Raw genomic sequence first — 17,954 nt, 5'->3', positions numbered from 1 at the left:
GGCTTGTAGCTCTTCACTGAACACAGTGGTACGGTATTTTTCTTCAGCACTGCCCACTGGTTCCTGAAATGTAAATATTCTAAATGAGGCCACAAATATAAAGTTTCACTTATTAAAAAAGGTGTTGGGTGTGACCGAAAACAGTTGAGCACACATCAAACTACAGTAAATGGTGCAGTTATTGGGGATTATTTTCAGATATGGCTTGTAATTGTGATGGTGGAAGACGTCTACATGTTGAAGTATCCATTTGGCAAGGTAAAGAACCCCAAATTGTGCCTTTAGTGGTCACAGGACTAGAAAAGAGCTATACAAGTGCAGTTGATTTACCAAAATATGACTCCCCAAAGAGTTTCTTGGCTGAACTTGCCCCTGATGAGGAGTGAACTGAGCCTAGGGATAGGGAACAGAGCCAAATGGGGGTAAATGTTATACCCTGCTCTTTTTAATTCTCCTCCTCATATTCATGTTTTATGGACTTCCATTTCTGTAAACTTTCCCGCTGCTCAGTCCAAATCCACAAGAGGAGTTGAAGCCCTTTCTGTGCTCCGTTTATAGAAGCATGGCACAGTGGTTTTCGGTGTAAAATTCAAAATATCACATCAGTTCAGTGATAAAATTCCCATTTTAGTTCCTTTACACTGGTTTTCCATCAGGTTCAGGCTTCACTTTAAGATACTTGTTCTCACGTATACTAGACCCCTCTACGGTCAGGCACCTGAATACATTAGTGATCTCCTCCATCCATATATTGTCAGTCGGTCCCTGAGGTCTTCAGAGCAGGACCCACCGGCTGTCCCCTGCTCCAGACTCAAAACAAAAGGTGATTGTCCCTTTGAAGTCGTGGCTCCAACACTATGGAACTCTCTTCCATTAGGTTTATGGTCTGTGGTCTCGTATGAAATTAAAGAAAAACAACTGAAGACCCATCTTTACAAACTGGCCTTTGTCCCACCCTTTATTGTCATGTGCTTGTTCCCTGGTATGTTTCTGTTTGAGGCCTCAGCAGCCTACATTTGCTCTGTTTTACTTTCTTTTTGTTGCCTTGTTTTCATTTGTTTTATTGCCTTTGTTTCATTGATTGCATGTTTTATTGTATTTTGTGAAGCACTTTGTGAATTTCATTCTGTGAAAGGTGCTATATCAAATACATTTTATTAATATATTATTATAAAATGTAAGCATACAGTGTAGAATTACAGTATAATAATACTTACTACACTAAACTACTACTACATACTACAGTAATTATCATGAGTGGGCCACTGGCTCAACTTCCATCAGGCCTTTTGGCTCACATTACCCCACCCCTGCTATTTTACCAAACTTGTATCATCAAGTAGTGTAGAGCTAATGTCATGCTAACAGTATAGCAGCATATTGTAACTTCTCCAGCACTAACACAGATGACAAGCAGATGACTCACAAGGATGCTGACTCCTTGAATGTGAAAAAAAAGATCGTAGTGAATGGCAAAAAACCCCAAACAAACAAAAAAGAAGAACAACTATGTTATATTTTATTATTATATTATTATACTTCTATGTGCTGATCACCTACTCCATGGCCCTCTCTCCAGCATAGGGTCAGTAAAATGGATAACTCTTCAAAAATGTTTGGTCACATGAACAAATTTCCCCTGTTTATTCAGTAAGAAAAGCAGCAGGGATTTTGTATTTTTAATTTACCCCAACCAAATGGTTGACCCTCATCCAAAATCAATATCAACCAAACGAAACCACCGGATGACAATAAGATGAAAGATTTTTAATCAGTAAAAACAGGTGCAATATCTCACATGTAAACAATTGCAGCATCTCATTCTTAATACCTGAATAGTTACATAGAAATATTTTAGTGACTCAAGGATTCCTGTAAAAATAGATCAGTTTAACAAAAAGAACAATATCCCCTTCAAAAAAAAAAAAAAGAAAAAAACTTTTTGCTAATTATTTCAAGTGCTCTGAGGCTCACCCACAGATCAGTGAGCAGTTGCCACTTCTTCAGTATTAAATAAGTCTCAGCTTCATTAGTAGCTCTCTCTCCCTGCAGCCAAATTCTACATCACTAACCTGCAGTCATGCACACACCCACTACTGCTCATCAGTTTATGATGATACAAAGCACTGTTGGGGAAACATCATCATCATCATCATCGGCCCCTGGCTTGAAGCAGCAGGTGAGTGCATGATAGTAGCATTTATATTTCCCTCATTGGAGGAGAGAACTGGGCCTGTTAACTTCCTCCATGTTTGTCCTGAGAAATTCAGTATAATGTACATTTCCATATTCCATCAGTACAGCCAGGTAGGCTTAGGACGCCATCAAGGTATTATGTATACCAGGGTACTTGGAAATCCCAACAATACTGTCAAAAACACAGACGCACCCACATCTGTCTCTTAAACTCATATAGAGACAGTAATGAGCATGTAGAGCACATCACACGCCACCAGAGGTCAGTCTGTGCTGGTGGAGCAGGCAGCTGAGCTGACAGACACTGCAGCTGGGGATAATGTTACAGGACTGTGACCAGTCAATGAATTAAGGGTTTTTCCATTTTGTTTCTGTCGAATTTTTAGCGCCACACACACATGCCATTATATACTGTATACCCTGGGGATTATTCAGCAAGGTATGACAAAATAGATACCACCCAAGATTACAGCTAGTCATATCAGGCTTTCTACTTTGCCTCCCCCGTCCCTGAATGATGTGAAGCTAGCATGACTCAAACTTCTTCCAGCATCCATCCTTTGATAGGTAGGCTTTTAGTGTGAAAACATCAGGAAGTGTTAAGTTACTAGCTTCACATCGATCAGGAATACTGCAAAGAAGGAACAACTGTAATTAATCAGTATGAAAACAATATTTATATTAATATAAGGAGAAACTGGAAGCAGCAGAGTGGTGAGTTTTCACGACTCGGTTGTTGTACTGATGGAATTAGTGAGTTATACTGAATTTAACATGTGAGCTGTTGTAGTGAGCTACAGGTGATTTGAACTTCCTGTTTCTTTACTAGTTTGGGCTGAACAAAACTTGTAGAAAAGACTCCCGCACACTGTTCAATGCTGCGATGTTTCGGGGACTAGACCTTCATTACCCTGGGGATAAAGACTGTGACCTTTTTTTGCCTGATGAAGGTCTAGTCACTGAAACGTTGCAGCATTAAAATCATTATTTTTGCAAGTTCGACAGTGTGCAGGAGTCTTTCCTACAAATTCTTCTTGTCCCTCTCCCACGCACCTATTTGGAAATAGATGTGTGAAGCATTCCTTTTACTTGTTTGGGCTGGCCATTGATTGGCTATCATTTGAGAATTAATAGCAATGCAGGTAAGGTAGAGAATTGGGCTGCAGGGTCTGTGTAGTACATTTAACTCAGATTACATCATCATCCTTTACAGGAATTTCATTTTTGCAAGCACAGTTGGCACTGAATTCCCACACTAGTGTGTTCCTAAGAGTGGATAAGCCCACAGTCATGACAGCACCTTGGAGTAGTCTGTCTGTAACAAACACAGCCACTTATCTATCTTGTTTTAAGTGTTTCCTTCTTCTGTCCTGACGTAGCAGCAGTCTTAGTTTTTCTTCTGACAGTAATCATCAGTCATCTTCATTTTCCCTCTACCATGACAAATGATCAAGTCATGTTTCCCCTTGGGTCATGCATGACATCGTCATTCAGTCTCAGGTCTAATCGCATCTTTTTTTGCTCATCCATTTCAGTCCGTCTTTGTTTCCTGGCCCTCTTTCCTCTCTCCTCCTCTTCTCTGCATCTCTCTCAGGATTCCCTACAGACTTGTGGTCAGGACGCCATATGGCTTCTTTTCTGTTCTGGCTCTTGTCTCTCTACCTCTACCTGCTCTTGAGCCTCTGTCCTGTCCTTCAGTGCCCTCAGCAGGACCCTGAGCAATGTGTTCTCATTCAGCAGGTTTTCAGCAGTGTCTGCAAGCTCCTGCAGCCGTCTCACCGCCTCCCCGAGCTGCCGGCTTTTCTCCCGGTACTGCTCCTCTAAGCTTTGCCTCTCTCGCTGCAGCTCTGTGTTCTGGGCTTCTAAGCTGAGAGTGTCAAATGTCAGTCGGCGGTTGTCGCGCCACAGCTGTGCCAGCTGTTCGGAGAGACGTTTGCGGGCTTGACGCAGCACTTGAACCTCTTGCTGGAGTGCCAGAAACTCTGCACGGAGGACAGCACCGGGTCCTGCACTCTCCGCCTCACTAGACGCTGGCACTGGTTTGTCTGCATGTTGTACAGAGCCAGAGTGCTGCAGGATGAAGTGAAGGAGGTTGGGTAACGTGATGGGCAGGTCATCAGGAAACTTCACGCTAAAATGTTTTCTTGAAGAGAAGAAGAAACAGAGAAGAGTGAAAACTGCATGTGTGTCTGTGAGTTCAGTGAAATACCATGTTTTTATCTGTCAAATCAGCAAATCAGTTTCCTTTTGGTACTGTTCACACTGTTTATACTTCGGTGGTCCTATCACAAGTGGACAGCTCTATGTCTGTCTTTTCACACCTGGCGATAGACTGCGTCTCCATGTGATTCTTGAGTGACCAGTTCTGATCAGATCTCACTTTCTCACTGTATGCAAATAAACACTTGAATTATTTCCATTCACAAGGACCAAATGTGTTTGTCGCTGTTTTTTACTATTAAAAAAACAGGCATAATCTTATTTCATTGTGGATCTGCACTGTATTGTTTCCCTCAGCTCCTCCAGGCCCCACACTCTCTCTCTCTCCGTCTCTGTTTTAGCACCTCCCTGGCGCTAGGAGACTAGCCTACTGCTATGGGAGTGTCAGCGCCTTGCTGGGGACAGCTGGTGAGAGTCCGCCTGCACACACACAGTGAGAGGGCTAACTGTTAGCATGACACAGCTAATCGGACAGAGATTGAACTGACTGGTTGCCAGAAGGAGAGTGGCTCCTGAGACAGTCCTTCAGTGCTGTGTCTAACCTATGTAACAGCAGCAACAGAAAGTTTGCTTAGTACCCAATGGGGAGTTGGATAAGAAAAGCAACAGTGCTGAAAAAATGTGGCCATATGCAGCTCAGACCACCTCCACATTTGGTCTGAGTGATCAGATTTCAAGATGCATTGAGGACGCATTGGGTGCATTCATGCCTGTGCTTAGAGCTGTCCATTTGTAGTTGCATCAGCCAGGACGTATGGTAATACTAGGTATAAAGAGGACCTATGTTTCTTTTTTTTCCATGTGCTAAATTGGCCAATCAGTTTCCTATTAGGGATTATTAACTTTATCAATTAATTCAGTGTATAGCATCGAGGTTGTAACTGAAAAGGCTCTGGAGGTTACTGTGTGTTGTACTCTGCTGTAAGTGTGCTATAGCTGTAACTAAATCCTAATTTTACTAATAGTTAATCAGCCAATTATTTTCTTGATTAACTTATTGTTCAGTCAATAAAAAGTCAGAAAACTGTGAAAAAATGGCCATCATAATTTCTTGAATGTGATATCTTCAAATTGTTGACTAACAGTTTGAAAACCTGAGACAAAGAAAATCAGTAAACCCTTACATGTGAAAAGCTTCACATATAAATTTCTTATCAAACAGTTACCAATTATTGTCTGTTGACTGCATAAGGCCCTGATCACAGAGAAAGTGTTTTAGCAGCTGGAGGCACCTTTTTACAATTGTTTTTAATGAGAATTAAGCTTTTTGCCTTGAGCTGTGCCTCATGTTTCTGCGCTCTAAGTGCCTGGTGTTTTTGCTGGACCGCTTTGAACTCCTTCAGTTGAAAAAAATTCAACCCAAAGCAGAAAAATGCCCCATGTCGTCTCTTTTTTTGTCATCTTTTTTTCCCATTGTCGAAACGGATGATTTAAGAGGCGGCAGGCCCTCTGTGGTTGTCATGACATGTTTACAGTTGGTAAACAATGGAGGAGAAACTGGTGGTAGCGCTTGCTGGATACCCAGAGCTTTATGGCCCAACAATAGATAGCAAGTTGTCAAACTGCCCCTGAATCATCCTAAAATATGCCTGGAAACAGCCATCATGGAGGAGAAGCTCCTGGACCAACTGATGGTACTCCCTGTGATCCACCCTCTTTTTTAGGGTCTCATGTACCCACACAGATCTCTGTTTCCCTGTGCCCAAAAAAAAACTATTTGCTGACCGCCTCTCTCTCAACCAGAGCTACAGCAGGTACCCTCTGCCTCAACATTTTAGGAACTAGATACTGATTACTGTCAAATAACTAAAATAAATAAATAAATAAATAGTAGATTGAATACACAGGAAGGCTGGAATAAGGAGGTGAGTCAGTGGTTGCCTGGCAACAATATAAAGGCGGAGCAAGCGTTTTTTTCACTAGTGGCATTCTTTTTTTTTTTCTTTCTTTCTTTAAAGGACAGTGCGACACACCTCATGTTTTGCAACCTGCAAAGTGCTTTCTGTGTGATTGGAGCCTTATTGTTTCAGCTCTAAAGAATACTGTGGTCACTGCCAGCCAAATGTCCAGGTATTAGAAAATGCAATCTCCAAATGTTCATATGTGTGTATGGTTCTTACCTGTATTTGGGAAACAGAAGAATAGCGGGAACATGATCCACCATGAACTCCCACGGAAGATCATTACGTGCAACATTCACCCTACACAGAAAAAATGTGATTATTTTTTTCTTTTTTCTTTTAAAGGTTCGACCAGAACTGTTTATTTTTCACCAAAAATTAAAGATATGATCAAAAGAAAGAAATTCATATTAAAACACACAGTACTGCCACAATACCCACATCAACAGTAAAACATAAAAGCATACACATGCGGTACCTGGCCACAGTGATGGTGCTGTTTCCCTGTAATAATCTGGCCAGCTGGATGATGATGTGGTTGAGAACAGAGCAAAATCCACACCACTGAGTGTAGTAGAACAGCAGCACATCCTGCAAGAGAACACACACACATAGACATTTTCAGTATTGGATGCTAAATCCTTCACACAAATTATATGGAAGGATAAGGTCAAAGTAAAAAGGAATGGGAGCAGCGTCTTTTGTCACCTTTTCGAGGTCCATGACGGAGGGCAGGAAGGAGGAGGTGGTCAGTTCTGTGATGAGGAGGCGTGGAGGCGAGTGCTGGTTTGTGTCTGGATGCCTGGTTTCCTCGTCTCCTCCTTTCCTGTCTTCTTCTCCCACTAAGTGTCTCTGCAAGAGGCTGTATGGAGCACTGAAGTTCCTGATGAAGGCCTCTTTAACAAGATACAGAGACACTCAGTGAAAACAGAGAATTACTATCAGGATATTCAAATGTGATGCAGATTTTAACCAGCTGACACAAAGACAGTGTAACAGACAATTACAAGATTGTTGTGGTATCATTGATACCAATCTAGGGTTATGCTGGCAGAAATTCACTTCCAGGGTGCATGGAGAAGAGAAATAATAAAGGATTACAACTCCAGCCACTTTGTTATGAGACCAACACATTTTGGCTTATAGCTTTCTTCAGGGCTCCTCTAGCAATTCAGAAAATTACTTCAGGATGACTTTCACTTCTGTTTGGTTAAGCATCCAAATATTATAATTGTACATACTGCATTATTTTTATCATTCTAGGACGCCTCTTAACATCAGGCAACAGGATTGTAGAGTAGCATAAACCTTTTAATTAATCAGGTAAATCCCGTTGAGATCGAGATCACATTTTCAAGAGAGAACTGAGCACACAAATAATGACATAGAACAACCAATTTAAAAAGTACAACATAGCAATATAACATGAATAAAATTAAATGATATTTAGGTAAAACTATCACATTTTGACAATCAGGTCATTGGACAGAGAACTTTGGGTGAGTACTTTTTGTACGTTACTAAATTATCAACAATATTATAGAGAAGATATCTCACATGCAGTTGAACACACTGACATGCTTACACAGGTGCTGGAAAAGGCATTAAATTTGTTGCATACTACATGTGTAAGTGGGTCACTATACAGCACATCAAAACTAAATGAAGGAGCAGCTGGTATCTGTAGTATTTTAGGTAATGTGAAAAATGTGAGCTCTATAATAAAAGATTTAGGCTCATAACTTTAAAACCGTCATTAGGCTTGGGTGGTATGAAGTTATTATGGTATATCAAGGTATTTAGAAATCCTGAAGGTATGATTCTCAGTAACATAAAAAATACAGATGCTCCTCCTTCTGTTAAACTGATAAGGAGATGCTGTACTAAGGTGATGTCACATGATGAGGATGCGCCACCAGCGGTCAGCCTCTACTAAATGTCAGGAATGAATGCAGGTATGAAAAAACAGATGCCGCCCAAGCCTATTATTCATTTTCATATTAGTATTATTATTATCGTTCAAATAACTTCATAGTTTCTCATAATTTATATTATTAATTATTAATATTCTGTAATAACTTGGGTAACAGTGGCACCCTGAACATAATTTTAAGGCTCTCAGCTGCAGTCTGTTGTCTTTGTGATGTCATCAGACAGTGAACAGGGGAAAGCTGCCTGATGTTTGCAGATCACAGTGGATCAAGACGTGCATGGAGAATGGTTAAAAATACTTTTTGTTAATTATAAACATGAACATGCAGATAACCATGACATCGTAATACAGCCTTTGGGAGCAAAAAAGTAAGATTTTTAAAATGTATGCAACGAAAAACTCATCACATACAACTCAAAGGCCACAACACTGTGTGTGGAATTCACTGCAAACTTCTTTGTGGTGAAAACATCTGTACAGAGTATGCAAAAGACCATGAAACTAAGACATGACCTGACCTGCTGATCTGCATAATATGCAAAAGTATTGTTTGCCTCAGTCTTTGTTTAACTATGCGTCATATTTGCACTTTGTGCTCAGAATCAAAATGGACATGGTAACTACACACTAGTTTGACTCCACCATCAACACAACACAAAATAATTAATTTATATAATATTATAATAAATATAAAAAAAATTTAACATTGGCTGCATCAAATTTAGTGAAATTTGGCCAGGCCCTTACACTGTACATCTAAATTTGGAGTTCAGCAATATGACAGAAACGCTGATAGCCTATAACACAACAGCCATTTTCAACAGATACACACAAATGCATCTATGAGTGTTTACTCTTCTGTGTCTATAATATATAGTAATCTATAAAAACACTATCATTACATGCTGACATCAGAAATTATAGCAAATAAAATATAAAATTAATATTAGATTTTTGAATGATTCCCAAGAAAAAGGCTGTAAATAGTAAAGAGTAGTGGACCTAAAATGAAGCCATGTGGCACACCACAAGTGACATAGACAGTAGAGGATAAAGCATTACCAGTTGTAGACAGTGAAATGTCATTCACCAACTGTTCTTCTCAGAAATTGCTTCTTAAATTCTATTTATGCAGTTTTTATGAGTATTCTGACATTCACTTACGTTTTATATTTGGCATCGGTTCATAGGTAAGAACAGAATCTGCACACTCAAGAGCACACCTACACACACATATTATGCAGAATAACTGGTTATTTTTTTCTTCTGATCCTACTATTGTATAATATTATAGGATTTATATTACAATGATATTTTATCATTTTAAATATGTTTTAATAATTATTATTATTTTACTAAAGTGTTATGGTCTTTTAAAATAAACACTACACTAAAGCTTCGGTTCACACCTGTTTTGTTAATAGAAACTATGTCGTCTAATATGTAATGACTGATCATGCTAGAAAGTATCACGGACAGTTTGAGCAGGCGGGTCAAAAACTGACAAAGCAGCATTCAGAGTAAGTTAATAATTACCTATATAAACACACACACACACACACACACACAGACACACACACACCTTGGAGAGCACTGTGGTGCTTGTCTCTGTCCTCAGTCCAGACAACTGTTCTACTATAATGCATGAGGTTTGTGGTTTACGGTTTGGGTGGTTGATTAACATGTATTTTTTTTAGCATCCCTTCCTTTTTGAAAATTATTTTTTATCCACCCTTGACGCTACTAAATATGACAGCTCATTTGGCGTTCACTTCCTGCAGATATATCTTGAATTCAGAACTACTGACGTTTTCTCATTGTTTGGAGACCGGTGCTCTGCCCTCTTCAGACTCTTGTTTGGGCATTCTTGACTTAATACTCTTAACTTTAAACTCATTTGAATAAAATACAGTCCTAATCTTACCAAGAGACTCTGTCAGCGTGGCTGCCGGGCTGCGGTGGAGAACATAATGAACCTCATCCTTCAGGTTTACGATAGCTGCAAATGACCCATCGCTTTGTACACCATGCTCCTGGTAAAGAGAAGCACTTCTGTTGCCTGTTGCTCCAAGCCTCACTGCTAGAGGCCAGTTCAGAGCAAGATCCAGCACATAAAACCTGAGCGTCCTGTTGGTCTGGCACCGGAGACCTGTGATGCCGTCTCCTCCCTGCTGAGGGGCAGAGGATGGAGGGGTGGACGAAGGAGGAGGAGGTGTAAGGGAAACTCTTTGCATGTCTGACTCCTCTTTGGCTTGTGATTCATTGAGTTGAGGTTCAACTTTTCTGCAGCAGGCACTGTATTGACTAAAGGGGCTGTAGCTGTTCAGAAAGTTGCTACAGCCCACTGAGGTTGTGGTGTTTATGGACACAGCAAGCAGTCGGTGTAGGCAGCAGTGTCTGAGATAAAACTGCAACATGTCTCCTCCGTGAATCATGGAGGAGAAAGAGCAGCGCACAGAGGAGCTGGTCAGGCTCGATCGTGACAAACTGAGGCACACCTCACACACATTTGTACTGGACTCTGGGAGAAGAACCGACTGGCAGCATGGCGAGTGGGTGGTGAAACTTTTGTCCAAGCTGGAGTGGTTGTTGTTGTCACAGGAATGATAACGCACAGCAATGTCTGCAACCTGAAAGACAAAAGACAACATCATAACAACAAACTAAATATATATTGTACACAAAAAAATAATTAACTGAAATTAAAGGGCAGCCAGTGAGGGAAGGCTAAAATACAGGTGATGGGTTTTGTTAAGATCCTTGCCGCTGCATTTTGAACCACCTGCCATCGATACAGAACTCAAACATGGATAAATGGAGTTACGGTAAAATCATGGATACATTTTTCCAGGTTAGCAGAGGATAGGAAAGATGTATTAAAAGCAGAGAAAGCAGGACTGAACAACCCTCTAGACTTGAGCGTCAAAACTGAGGTTACAGTTGAATGGGACTCCTAGATTGTGAGCTACAGGTTCAACATCTATTGATAGCATGCTCAGGTTAGCACAGATGTGCTGAATGGAGTTTTATTATATCTGATTTATTGTTGTTTAGCTGCAGGACAATTTTTGAAGCATACGGAACTCAGTCTCATCGACACAGTTAATGAGAGTGACTGCTATTATCAGCAAGTGATACTGGTAAGTCAGCATAAAGATTCATTTGCTCATATGTGTAGCGCTGCTTTACGCAAGAAGAGATACAAAAGAAACACAAGGTAATATTAACAGAAAATAAAAAAGACACATAAAATAGTAAAACAAAAGAAAATAGAAGATGAAAGTAAGCTAAAAAAAGATAACAAATTAAAAATAGAAACTACCGGTAGGTACAGTGCAATGAAATAAATAAATAAACTGTCCCAATAAATGTCCCAAAGTTAACTTACTAAAAGTCACGTGGCAAAAAGAAAAGTTTTTACCCTGTTTTAAAATTATTGATAGTTGGACCAGATCTCAAATTTTCTGAGCGTTTGTTTTACATATGAAGAAAAAAAAAATACAAATAATATTATATTTGTGAATGATGTCCCAAGAAAAAGGCATGTAAACAGAGAAGAGTAGTGGACCTAAAACGCAGCCCTGTGGCACACCACAAGTGAGATAAGCAGTAGAGGATAAAGCATTACCAAAAGCAAAAGATCCTATGTGATTTCTTCCATTCCTGCTTACCTGCTGTAGTACAGGGCTTGGCTTGGACCCAAGTGGATTGTGCGGCAGGAAGAGCAGCAGTGCCGGACCTTTAGTTAGCTCATATTCCAGGAGGCGGGACTTTGTTCCTGGAGGCTGCAGCCACTGGAGGACGGTTTCATGGTGTTCAAACACCCACTTACAGATGGCCTCTGATGTGAAGTTACGTTCCCTTCGAGGGAAGATCTGACAGAAGAAAACAGATGCCGGTGAAATGCCTTAGTGTACTGCACATCCAAAATGATAGTTAATCCTTTTTTAACCTGTGGTTTGTGGCCTAACATTGCTTACCAAAGAGGAGTTAAATCTTCTGTAAAGGTAAACTGTTTCATCGTCTTCTACTGAGATAGCCTCTGCCACCTGTTTGTTGGTCACAACCCCGAAACGTATAACACCACGGAAATCTGCACCAGAAAAGCAGAGAGGCTGAGGGCTGAATACACAGACATTAACAATGTGTTTTTCCCATCATTGTACAGTTCTTATTTTTAGCCTACTCACTGTTACAGTCACTGTTACAATCAAGCCCGCTCAAAGAAATGGCTGGGCCCCTGAGAAGGTCCTGTGAATGGGCTCGTATGATCATTTCTTACCTCTTTTTAAGGCCTGCAGGGCAGAGGAAAGGTACGTGATGTACCCCGGCGGCTGAGGAGAGGAGTTAAACTGGAAGAAACCCACCACTCGAGGCTGGAAATACACATGAGAAAGCCTATTACAACACATATCCTTCCTGAAAGAAGACACATATGTGAACACACACATTATTCAACCCCAGTAAAACTTTCAGGTCATTCCTTGAAGAGAGCTAACATTAGTAACTTGCGTAACTAACTCTTGACCAGCATACACAGTGAGGAACAAACTGATTTACTGCCAGAAAATACGCCAGATGGCCTGAAGCCAAACAATACCTCGTGATAGGAGAGGAACTCTTCGAGCGTGGCTCTCGATGGGAGGTAAGTGAGTGGTGTGATGACTCTGAGGATAAAACTTTCTACATACGGAGCCACAAACGGACCCTTGTACTCTATAGGCCCAAATCTGCAGCACAGAAACACAAGACAAACAACATAGTGGATCAATTATGTGATCGTAAGAATTGAAATTACTCAGGAAACATGTAAATGCCAAATGTTTAGGTCGTCATCTACTAAGTAAAGAAATTAAAACCTCTACCAAACAAAGTCCTGGGAGAAACCGTGGATACATGAGCTGAGAATGATATTATAAACCACAGCCACTAATGCAGAAATTGATGCTGCACTTGTTGAGTTGCATTTGGGGCTTCACAATAACTATATAAAATAAGACGAAAATGATCACTTAATTACTTACGTAAATGCCAAACATTTATGGATTCAAGCTTCTTCAGTGAGTATTTACTGCTTCTATCACTGTAAATGTATTATCTTTGGGGTTTGGACTGTTGGTCAGACACAACCAGCAATTTGAGGATGTGACGTTGGGCTTCAGGAAATGGATGGAAGGTAAGTCAGTGTGCGATTGACTCTATTTATCTAGTTTTAGACAAAATGATGAATCAAGGAAACAATACAAACACTCCTACAGTTCAGTTCCAGTTTTACTTTAGCTGTTTGCATGGAGACATTGGATGTTCCTAATTATGTCTGCCCATGTAAGAATTAACAATTCAGGATACCTGTTCCTTTACGGCTCAAAAACATAAACTTGAAAACAACAAATAAACTCCTAAAAGCATTAAAGTTTACAAATATCAAAGAAAGCTACAGTGGACCAGTCTTATCACTGTCCTCTATAAGAAACGGTATACATAAGCACAACATCATAATATCAGAAAAATAAATTAAAGCAGTCAAGCTGGCAAAACAACACAACGCAGGCTGTCTGAAAAGCTGTTATGAAGTGAATGCACTTGCCCTGCTATATACATTTTAACACGGACAAGAGGAGTCTACATCTAAGATCCTATTTTTATTTTACCATTATGATGAATGTAAGATAAGAATAAATGTTTAGTCATTTTAAGCCTTCATTAGACAACATACAACAAAGGTCCCTGGTCAGTCACAAACACAGGATGTTGTGATTCATGGTCAACAACCTGAAACCAATAAGGGTGTTTCAATTCTGGCTAAGTTTAAAGTTAGTGAATATCTTATGTTACAAGAAATTGCAGTTAACTAGAAATCATTAAACCACAGCAATCCTATCAGTTGCAGCAATAACATCAAAATCACAGCTGTGCTGTTCACACACACTGTTCACGTGTCAATTATTCACTAACAATCATTTCACTTAAGTACAAACAACATTGAAAGGGATGAGTGTCTTACCTTCTATAAAACAGATGGATGATGGGGTACTGATAGAAACGGTTTTGCTTCCTGCATTTCCCATGATTCCACCAGCAGTTCACGGCCACGAACTGCACCTGTGTGTTTGTGTTTGTAAGAGAGAGACAAAAACAAGCTGAACAACTATTTCCAAACCACAAATAGGGTATGGTGTGTTCTCACTGTCAGTCATGACATCAGGCTTAATTCTGTCACACGTTCAGCACAAATGGGGCCCAATAAACTGTGCCTGACTAATTACACCCCAACAGACACATTTTAGTTCATTATTTTACACTGTATTTTGTTTTAGCCCCTTTTTAATGGTGTCCCAGAAGCTGTATTTTCTCTTCTACACATTTACCTTCTATATATTACTTGTCTGCAATAACAACAAGCCTTAGATTTCTGCTATCTTATCAGAGGTAGTCCATTATTGCGTCAATTTAGGTCACTATTGTGTATATAAACACTCCTGCAGAACGCTTACTGTGTCCTCGGGTATTCTGTACCTGTTTGGCCAGCTTCTTAGCCACTTGCTGCACTTCTTGTCGGGCAGCCATCGAGTGAGCACACCACGGTGCATAGAAGAAGATGAGAGATACCTCCGCTACACTCCTAAGACGCTCCACCTAAAGAGTCAATGCAAATGTTATCAACTTAACCACTGTGTTAGATTGTAATTCTGCTTGTGTTTTAAGTTCTTTCAGGGATTAACACTTGTAGTTAAAGTGCTTTGAGAAACTTGAGTTAATAGATGTATAACTCACCTGGTCTAGCTGACCCAAGTAGAGGTCCACTACCGGGGCATCTGCAGAGAAGAACCGCACTGGAGGTCGAGCTGCTGCCACAACATTCTTAGCACGACTATAGAGGGAAAAGATATCAATGTGACACCAAAATTCAGTTTCCTGTACAAGATAAGCACTTCCATTCTGCAACTGTCACAGCAGCAGGTTGTGCCCCAGATCATTTGTCTATAATTTGCTTCAAGTTTCAGTCCTCCCAGGTGTAATTTTCCAAGCTGAGTTCACTGGAACATAAGTCTGTGTTGTTTGGTGCACAGACACTGTCAATTCATCAATCAAAGGATCAGCAAAAATTAATCACCAACAACTTTTAGAAAAAGAAGAAGAAGAGGGAAATATACTTAATTAATCCCCAAAGGAAAATTCTTTTTTTTTTCACTCTGTTGTCATACACACACAGGCCTAACATACACACATGCACAAACAGGACTTATACGTTCATTGAATGGAGAGATGTCAGAGGAGGGCTGCCTGAGCAGTTGAGGGTCCTGTGCCTAGCTCAGGGGCACCATGGTGATGCCCAGGGACCGAGCTGGCACCTCTCCAGCTACCAGTCCAGACTCCATATTTGGTCCGGATGGAGACTTGAGCCAGCGACCCTTTGGTTCCCAACCCAAGTCCCTATGGACTGAGCTACTGCCGCCACACTTTGATACTAGAAATGCCAGAAATTGTTGCTGTTGTAAACTGAATCCACTTCGGTTTTGGACTCTGTACCCTTTAGGATCAGGTGCATAACATTATAGAGACCCCAGCTGGTTTATAGCTGCAACTCATGATTAGTTTTTATCAACAATCTCTCTGTCAATAACGGTGAAAACTGCCTATTACAATTTCCAAATTCTTGTTTTGCCATCAATTATCATTACAGATATTCCCTTGCTGTACTATAATGACTGACAACAAAAGACAGCAAATCCTCTGAAGTGAGGAGCTGGAGCTAGAGGATGTTTAGCATTATTGTTTGATTAATAAAACCAAATGACTGATCAGTTGATCAAAATAGTTGATTTTCTGTCCATCAGCTACTCAGTTACTTGACTAATTGTTTCAGTTCCCCAGATTTAGCTGGTAATGCTTTTGCACCTCTATAAAATAATATCTTGAGTGAAGTACTTTTACTTATAATTAGAGTATTTTCACAGTGATATTGCTGCGTTTACTTAATTAAATGATGACAATACTTCTCCCATCTCAACCGGATAAGAAGCAGGATGTGACTGAGCTAACTTGTAATTTGCTTCAAGTTTCAGTCTTCAATCTTTCAGTCTTCACAGCTTGTCACACTGAACATGAATGTTTACTACAGAGCTGTGGTTGTTACGCAGTTGTCTTTGGAGCCATTTACTAACACAGACACCAAACCCTTAATAAAATCCTACAGCACGAAGGACTAATACACTCCTGGTGTTACACTGTCTGTTTAAACGGGTTAAAGCATTAGTTAATCCTCTTGTCACACAGTACACGTCAGTTTCAGCTCAGCTGTCAAACATATTGAAGACCCTGATTAGTTATGATTAGCTACATTATAATTAGGGATAGCTAATGTGTGATTTACTAACGCTACTACTACATTTATGTCTCAGTAAAGTAATGTTCAGTCATGACTGTCTCATGTTAGCCCGGTCAACACGCTACAATAGGAGCAGAAGCTGTTCTTGTTTACGCTGCGGGCTGTTACCTGCATGTGAACTTGACGGCCAGTATGAGCAGGACGCCGAGCACCACAGCCCCGCAGAGTAGAGCCGGTCTCCGGGCCATCAGAAACAGCACCTGCCGGCGGAGAGACTGCCGCACCCGGCGCAGCATTACAGGCTGTCGTCGGCTCTCCGTCCCATTTATACGCCCCAGCCACTGCTCAACGCGTCCATTTGCCTAACGGGGGGGGCGGGGAGGACTGGTTCGACAGGGGGAACGGAGCTAACCTGGATTGGGCATCGGTGCTGTTGGTGTTTGAACACGGTCAGACCAACCTTTCTTCCCCACGTAGACTTTTCACTTCCGCAACAATGACGTAAGGGAGAGACCCTAAAGTGCTGTCCGCCATTTAAAAGCGCGCGGTAGGTAAAACATTAACCTAGGTACAAAAAATATAGTTAGACAGATTTGCGTTAAACATCTAAATAATTATGAAGTTTTAATTTGTGTACAATAATTGTGTTTGTCGTTATTTTGCGTATTAAGTCTTACGTGCTCTTTTGAGACAGTCCCTACGTTGTTATAGCGACAACCGTTGCTGCACTGACGGCGGTTGAACACCAGAGGGCGGCCATTTTAAAGTTTTCAATCAATCAAACTTTATTGATATATCACCTCTCTACATGCAGGGTTTTACTATTTAAGCATCTTTCATAGACTGTAAAAGATTTATTTATCTAAATGTTACAGTCTTTGACTACTTTACAAAGGACAGACAAAATAATAAGAAGACAGCACAAATTATACAAAACTCTCCTTGTTAAAGTGGGATAGACGGCTCACCTGACATTATATATTTATTAATCTATTTATCACATTTATGTTATTACTGATTCATCTGTTTGTTGTGAAACTTTCCAGTACAGTCCGTTTTTTTGTTTTGTACTTTTCAGACCATCAAGATAACCATCTGTATTATACACAGCATCAATTATTCATATATTTAACGTAATCTATTAAATATACAAAGACAACAGCCTGTAGCAATATCTACTATTTTATCTATTATCCTTTTAAAAAAAATGGTACTGTATAAAATGCACAAAATAAATAAATTAACTACACACAATATACATTATATAAAAGATGTCACTGGCATATTGTAAATACACAATCTACATTATCTGAAATTATGTTATTAACATATGGCTTACAGGACACACAGCTGAGCCTGAAGAAAAGATGTTTGA

The 17,954-nt window shown here is 40.2% G+C and overlaps 1 protein-coding gene across 1 annotated transcript; it reads right to left on the bottom strand.

The window, feature by feature from the left end:
* Nucleotides 1-1,746: 1,746 nt before the first annotated feature.
* txndc11 (thioredoxin domain containing 11) lies at nt 1,747-17,064 on the bottom strand. Its single transcript, XM_033624434.2, has 13 exons — nt 16,748-17,064; nt 15,025-15,121; nt 14,767-14,886; nt 14,255-14,352; nt 12,851-12,980; nt 12,533-12,626; nt 12,231-12,343; nt 11,922-12,125; nt 10,175-10,880; nt 7,026-7,213; nt 6,796-6,908; nt 6,537-6,617; nt 1,747-4,339 (listed from the first exon to the last, which is right to left on the bottom strand). The coding sequence occupies exons 1-13, from the start codon at nt 16,873-16,875 to the stop codon at nt 3,811-3,813; spliced, it is 2,601 nt and encodes an 866-aa protein (XP_033480325.1). The 5' UTR covers nt 16,876-17,064; the 3' UTR covers nt 1,747-3,810.
* Between the last annotated feature and the right edge of the window lie 890 nt (nt 17,065-17,954).

This window comes from Epinephelus lanceolatus, chromosome 3 (assembly GCF_041903045.1).
Source record: "Epinephelus lanceolatus isolate andai-2023 chromosome 3, ASM4190304v1, whole genome shotgun sequence".
In the NCBI taxonomy this organism is placed as follows: Eukaryota; Metazoa; Chordata; class Actinopteri; order Perciformes; family Serranidae; genus Epinephelus; species Epinephelus lanceolatus.
This window is presented reverse-complemented; position numbering and strand designations above follow the sequence as displayed.

Excerpts from the sequence above, each read along its gene's own strand:
- txndc11 (XM_033624434.2), bottom strand. The coding sequence starts at position 16,875 with ATGCTGCGCCGGGTGCGGCAGTCTCTCCGCCGGCAGGTGCTGTTTCTG. Across the intron at positions 12,627-12,850 it reads AGTTCCTCTCCTATCACGAG|CCTCGAGTGGTGGGTTTCTT; the intron begins GTATTGTTTGGC and ends GTGTATTTCCAG. Across the intron at positions 7,214-10,174 it reads CACGCTGACAGAGTCTCTTG|AGGCCTTCATCAGGAACTTC; the intron begins GTAAGATTAGGA and ends ATCTTGTTAAAG.